This window comes from Petaurus breviceps, unplaced genomic scaffold (genome assembly GCF_028583685.1).
Source record: "Petaurus breviceps papuanus isolate PSGF00001 unplaced genomic scaffold, PetGlider_PUasm1.0 174, whole genome shotgun sequence".
NCBI classification, from domain to species: domain Eukaryota; kingdom Metazoa; phylum Chordata; class Mammalia; order Diprotodontia; family Petauridae; genus Petaurus; species Petaurus breviceps.
The window spans coordinates 25,428,761-25,435,561 of record NW_027185761.1 but is presented as its reverse complement, the minus strand read 5'-3'; the positions used below and the strand labels follow the sequence as shown (position 1 = coordinate 25,435,561).

The 6,801-nt window shown below is 48.1% G+C and overlaps 2 protein-coding genes across 3 annotated transcripts in view; one reads left to right on the top strand and one right to left on the bottom strand.

Annotated features, from left to right (window-relative positions):
- Positions 1-6,684, top strand: part of IL17RC (interleukin 17 receptor C) — a 19,037-nt gene extending 12,353 nt beyond the window's left edge. Inside the window, exons 10-15 of the mRNA XM_069084504.1 lie at positions 127-253; positions 756-815; positions 5,111-5,156; positions 5,340-5,435; positions 5,661-5,699; positions 5,845-6,684. Coding sequence (XP_068940605.1) covers positions 127-253; positions 756-815; positions 5,111-5,156; positions 5,340-5,435; positions 5,661-5,699; positions 5,845-6,437 — 961 coding nt within the window. The 3' untranslated portion in view covers positions 6,438-6,684. The remainder of the gene's footprint in view (positions 1-126; positions 254-755; positions 816-5,110; positions 5,157-5,339; positions 5,436-5,660; positions 5,700-5,844) is intronic.
- The window catches only part of RPUSD3 (RNA pseudouridine synthase D3), a 320,316-nt gene that overhangs the window by 84,393 nt on the left and 229,122 nt on the right, over positions 1-6,801 (bottom strand). The window lies entirely within an intron of this gene.

Here is a 6,801-nt window from a genome sequence, read left to right as displayed (position 1 = left end):
AGAAAGGGGAAGATCTGGCCAGGAAAAGACTTGAAGAAAGAGGGAGAGGGGTGGGGGAGGTGTGGTGATCAGATTGAAGAGAATGAGAGAAGGGTCTCATTCTGATTTTCCTGACCTGTAACCTCTCCCAGATATTCTGGGCCCCCTAAGGAATGATATACTACTGCTGGAGACTTGGGGACCTCAGGAGAGCCACTCCTTCTGTGCCATGGAGACCAGTGGGTGCACTCCACTGTCAAGCATGGCCCACACGGTGAGAGCCAACCCCATACTCTACAGCCTCCATCCCCAACAGGTACTCCAAATGGTAGCCCTGATCGTCCAGTGAGGTCCCCTTTCAAACTCTGGCATTGGAATTGGAGTCAGAAGAACATGTATTCACATCCTAGCTCAGTTACTTACTAGCTTTTTGATTCTGGGCTAATCACGTAAATTTTTGGTGCCGCAGTTTCCTTATTGTAAAATGAGGGGGTTGGACTTGATGGCATCCAAGGGCCCTCACAGCTCTTCATTCTTGATCTGCTTTACTGCCTGGTCTTTTCCTCTCAAATCCTTTGACCATAAGGCCCTGAGGTCACTTGCAGGTCCCCAAAGTAACCTTGAGGTTTGAAGGGTCTTGCTTCTGTGTGTCTCCCCTTCCCCAGAAGCTCCCTCCCCTGTTCTCAGCTCTTTCCCTCCTCCCCAAGTTCCATCCACCTCCCCCCCTCTAGCTCTGGTGGGGCCCTGAGTGACAGCTCCCACTTTTGGCTTGGCAGAGAGCAGCCCTCCTTGGAAAACAGCTTCTTCAAGATCTCCAGTCCGGACAGTGCGTGCAGGTCAGTGGAGGGGAAGAGGCCAGCAAAGGTGGGCAGGCAGTATGAGGGAGGGAACCCTAGTCAAATATCCTGGCCTTGGAGAATGAAGGGACACTGGACAGAGACATGAGACCTGAGTCTGAGGTCCAGATTGGATGCTTTCATTGTGGTAGTCACTTAGCTAACAACTTGCCCCTCTGTTAGGAACCTCAACTCTAATAAAAAAAAAAACAACAATTGCACAGTACAGTGGGAAGCTCACCTTTGATTCTCCTGGAGTTGACACTTATTACCAGGAATAACGTTACTGTGCCTCAGTTTCCTCATTTGTAAAATTCAGGCAATGACCTGATGGCTTCTGAGATTGCTTCTACCTCTAGGTCTGTGATCCTATGACCTGATGTGAACTTACCCAAGGAGGCATACAGTGAGGCATGCTGACCTCAGAGTTAGGAAAGCCTGGCTTCAAGCCCCATGGGTGACCTATATTGGTGGTGCAACTGGACAACCTCCCCACTAGTGCCAGGTCACTCACCAAGACCATAAGAACCATAACAGAAGGGAAGAGGGAGTTTCCTGATCTGAGAGTCCCCTACGTCAATGAAATTGTAGTTCTTTACCCAAACTTGTCCTTCCTGCCTCACAGGGTTGTGAGCAAAGGGCTTAGAATCAATTAGAAGTGAGTCATTTTCCTTCTCTTTCCTTCTCAGTTTCTTCCTTTGTGAAATTAGTGGGGGGGGAGGGAGGCAGAGGTTGCACTGGATTAGATGATCTCTGTTCTGGGGTCCCTCCCAGCTCTGACATTCTACCTTCTAGCGCTTCATGGCCTTAGATACCTCCCAAGCAACTCCTCTTCTCATATTCTATGTTCTAAGGTCTCTCCTGGCTCTAACACCATTCTAACATGGTCCCTAAGATGCTATCATTTGTAAGATGACTTATGTATGTCCCTGCCATTTCCTAAAGACGTCTAAAATAGAACCTCTTCTTGTAGCAAACATGGGCAGCTAATAAAAACAAATCAACACACTGGCCATGTCTGAGAATGTGTCCCTCATTCCACATCTGTGTGGTCCACCTCTTCTGCCAACAGATGGGAGCCAGGCTTCACCATCAGTCAGTTCCCTGAGGTCAGGATGGGTCACTGCATTGATCAGAGAGAGGTCCGAAGTCTTTCAGTGTTGTTTCCTTTACTGTGATCATCGTGTGAATTATTTTCCAGGGCTAACAGGCAATATCCTAAGGTTCCTGAGGTCTCACATTCTGTTCTTACATTCTTTGGTTTCAGGTCTCTATCATATCTAAAAGTCTGTGCTTAAAACTCATGCCCGCTCTGGCATTTCATGGGCTAACACGATTCATAAGGTTTCTTCTGGCTTTAATACCTTGCTTGTGTTCAAAGTCCCTTAGAGAGCTAGCTAGCATCCTGCCATCCTGTAATAAACACCACCAACAGGGATCTGCTTCGTTCAGAGCTTTGGGCTGGACCTTCTGGGAAGATGTAGAGGAAGCAGGAGAGGCTAATTGACTAGTGGGGAGACTAATAAACATAGGAAGCTGCTTTTCTATCTCCCACAGCACCTGGTAAAGTGCTGCCATGCAGGAGATATTGCTGCAGGAAATCCGATCTCTTGCTATTTGTAGTGAATCCTGCCATCCCCTGTTCTCTCTCCTTCCTCCACACTAGTGGAGGGCGGGGGCTCTAGGGCAATACTCATATTTAGATGGCATTATTAGATTGCCTTTTTATGCAATATAGCCATGGAATATGTGGTAATTTTTCTGCCAGGAACAAATCCCTCTTTGCTTTTAAATCTCTGTTCTTGGAACCTCCCAGAAAGGGTTTCCCATAATTTCTTGATGATTTACTGTCATGTTAAAACAGAAAAACATAAACAAACAACACCACTAACTCTGCCTCTAACCTGTTATGTGGTGAAATACAAGTCACTTAGTGTTCATGGCCTTCAATTTCCTTCAAAGTTAGAATGTAAAAGGAAAGAACAACAAAAATCCTCAGTACAATATAGTTATAATCTTTTGAGCTTGGCTCTAAAGAAGAGATAAGAAAATTACCCCTCCTTCCTTTCTTTGCAGAGTGGGGGGGACTATGGGTGTGGAACATTGGGTACACTGTCAGGCGTTTTGGACAATTTTATCAAATTGATTTATCCCCCCCCTTTTTATTCACTGTTACAAAGGATAGCTTGCTGGGTAGGGGAGGTGGGAAAAATATGCTCAGAAATGAAGATGATGTAAAAACATAAGCTATGTCAATAAAAATAAAATCTAAAACATAAGAAGGGTTGGACTAGTTTTAAAATTCTATGACTCAGGGATGGCTAGGTGGCACAGTGAATAGAGCACCAACTCCAGAGTCAGGAGGACCTGAGTTCAAATGTGGCCTCAGACACTTTACACAAAAAACTAGCCATGTGACCTTGGGTAAGTCTCTTAACCCCAACTGCCCTACCTTCCCCTCTCCAAAAAAAAAATCTGTGACTATGAAGACTAGGAATTTTTTGACACCTGATTCAGTTATATTTAAACACACAGGAATTCATTATATTTTATAATTAAATTCATAATTTTAAATTTCATTTTATTAAATAATATTTCTCAAAATGTAACCAGGTTAGATTTTGGAAAACTGATATGCCTGATGCTGTGCGGAATTCAAGAAAACAGCACTTACAGGATTCAGTTCTGATGGAATTTATAGTCTAATTGTAGAGACAAGATATCATACATGAAACAATTAGGATAATTCAAGATAGAACATAATGACTGTATTGATCCAAACATAGGCTACACCTAAATATAGTCTGCATAATAAGATCTCTTTGAAAGGAAACATGTGTGCCCTTAAAAGTAACTGGTTACAGGGGCAGCTAGGTGGCACAGTGAATAGAGCACTGTCCCTGGAGTCAGGAGGACCTGAGTTCAAATCCAACAGCCTCAGGCACTTAACACTTACTAGCCATGTGTCCTTGGGCAAGTCACTTAACTGCAATTGTCCTGCCTTCCCTCCTCCTAAAAGCAAAAAGAGAAAAAGAAAAAAAAAAACTGGTTACAGGACACACAGGTTTTTACAAGACAGATTACTGTGGGAAAGTACAGCATTTATTTGGACCAGTATGATAAGTGGAAAATGTTTGGGAAGGCTTTACGGATCTGAGAAGATCAGACGGGACTGGAGCATCCAGGAAAGGTTTACCTGAAGAAAAGCTGGTTTAAGAGTTCTTAAACTGAGATTTGGGAGGATAGATAGGATTTGGGGGGTGGACAGCATGGCATATTAGGGAGTCAGGAGATATGGGTTCAAATTCCAACCTTGATACTGTCTGTGTGTTGTTGTTATTCAGTACTGTCAGACTCCTACTGATCTCATTTGGGGTTTTCTTGGCAAAGTTGCTGGAGGGGTTTGCCATTGCCTTCTCCAGCTCATTTTACAGATAAGGAAACTGAGGCAAACAGGGTTAAATGACTTGCCCAGGGTCACACAGCTAAGTGTCTGAGGCTGGATTTGAATTTAGAAAGAGGAGTCTTTCTGACTAAGACCTAGTTGCTCTGTACTGCCTGTGTGAACATGGGCAAATCAATTGACTTTTCTGAGGCTTAATTTCATCACCTGTCCAATGGGAATAATAATATTCATCAGGAAGTACTCTGTGAAGCAGAAAATACTGTATAGGATCCCCAGATTCAGAGTTGGAAAGGACCTTTAGAGATAGGGGGATTGGATCTATAATTTCATTGACAGAGAGAAATTATCAGATGAGGAAACTTTCTATCAACGTGGATCAGCACTTTAGAGAGAGCTGCTGAGAATGCTTACCCAGGGTCACACAACCAGGATGTCAAACAAGGGACTTGGTTCTTTCTGTTCCAAAGCTATTTCAATCCATAAACACGCTGCTTCTCCATCAAGTTTAACTCCTCCAACTGAGGGCCAGGCATATAGAAAGACCTGTCCAGGGTCACATAGGTACTAAGGGAGTAGACCTGGGATTTAAACCCAGGTTGTCTGACAATGACTGCAATAATATTTCCCACTGTTTCCCCTGGGCCCCCCCCCCAATCTCTATCTCTTTCAAGAGTGGGGAGGGAAAGTGGGTAGAGTTTCTCAAAGGCTGACTGATGAGTTGTCAGGGTGGTCATGATTCTGGGATGGCTTTGGAAGAATTTCAGAGATGTGATCTGACAGAGGGAAAGGAGGCAAGGCAGGATATTACCCTAGAAGGGAAAAGAGGAGGAGGTAATCCGTAATGTTAGGGGGGGTTGCAGGAAGTTAATGGCTTGCTTATACTTTTCAGTTGTGGAATGACACTGGGATCTTGTGGGCTTGCTCTCTTCAAAAGTGTGAGTATGGCTGGGGAAGGAAGAGTAATGGGTAGTACTTGGACCCATGGGGAGTTCTAGAACCTCCTGATCACTGAGGGAGGAGATCTGAAGGATGTCATGGTGCCCACCTCCACTTCCCACACCCTCCAGAGGCCCAGATCACTAGCCCTGGTGCTGACTTCTCCCCATTTTGTCCCTTAGACACCCATGAGCGTTGGGTCCTGGTTTGGCTGGCCTTCCTAGTACTGGCTGCATGTATCCTGCTTCTCCTCCTGCTCAACAGAGGTGGGATGAAAGGTGAGATGCTGCCCTTTAGGAATGTTATTTCCTGGGGCAAGATAAGAACAGATCTCTCTACGAAGAGAACCTAATTAGGAAGTCCCTAGTGGGGAGGGAGGAGAGGGAGGTGGGGGCAGTGACCTAGAATGACCTAGCCCTAGCAGGCCTAGAATGCCAAACCTAAGTGTCAAGCACATCTAGGGGCCAGGCTGATTGGCTGCCTCTGCCCCTCTCCCTTCACAGGGTGGCTGCAATTCTTGAAGGACGATTACCGCTATGGGGGTGAGTGTCAAGCGGGGATCCCGGGTCACATCGCTCCCTATTCTCTATATAGTGGGGCTGTGAGTTGGGGATGGGGCTAGGAAAGACGCCCGGGATATTTCCTTCTTCGGCTCTTCCCACTCAACCACGGTTCTCTTTCTTGCAGGGGCTGTCCATGGCCGCAGAGCCCTCCTCCTCTACTCTCCAGACCACGCCAGCTTTGAGCGCCTGGTGGGCACCCTGGCCACAGCCCTGCGGCAGCTGCAGCTCTCCGTGGCTGTGGACCTGTGGCACCGGAGGGAACTAAGTGCTCTGGGCCCCCTGGCCTGGTTCCATGCCCAGCGTCGCCAAGCCCTGCAAGAAGGTGGGGTGGTCATCTTGCTCTTTTCCCCGGGGGCCGTGGCGCTCTGCCAGGAGTGGCTCCAAGAAGCGGGCGCTGCCCAGAGACCGGCGCCCACTGCGGACACCTTTGCTGCGTCTCTCAGCTGTGTGCTGCCCGACTTCCTGGAGGGCAGGGCGGTCGGGTGCTATGTGGTCGCCTGCTTTGAGGAGCTGCTTCCCCCCCGGGGGATTCCCGACGTCTTCCAGGCCGTGCCAGTCTTCTCTCTGCCCTCACAGATGCCCGCCTTCCTCAGGGCACTGCTGGGGCCTGGCAAACGGCGCCAGGACACTTTGAGAGCTCATGCCACACGCGTGGGTCAGTACCTCCAGCCTGCCCTGGAGGAGTGCCGGCAGCTGGGGTCATCGTCCTCTCTCTGACCCAGCCTGGGCCCCTCGCCCGGTATGCCCAAGGGCAGCAGCCAGACCCAAGCCCTCAACAGCCCCTGGATTTGCATCCACCTGGAGCAAAGGTCTCCTCGCTGTAAATCCCGCCCATCGGCTCCTGAGGACCTGTAGACTTTGGGGGGGGGAGACAGGAACCCTTCCTGCCCAGGGGGTTTCTGGGAACCCCTGCTTTGGACTGTGCGGGAATATCTGGGTGAATAAAGATGGACTTATTTTTGTAGCCTCCCAGCCTCTAGTCTATGCATCTGGGAAATGGGCTCCCGATCCCAGCAGTCAGCTCTCGCGCCGGCCTCGCGTCGTCTCTTTAAAAGCCCGGACAGGTGCACCCCGAGCCTGC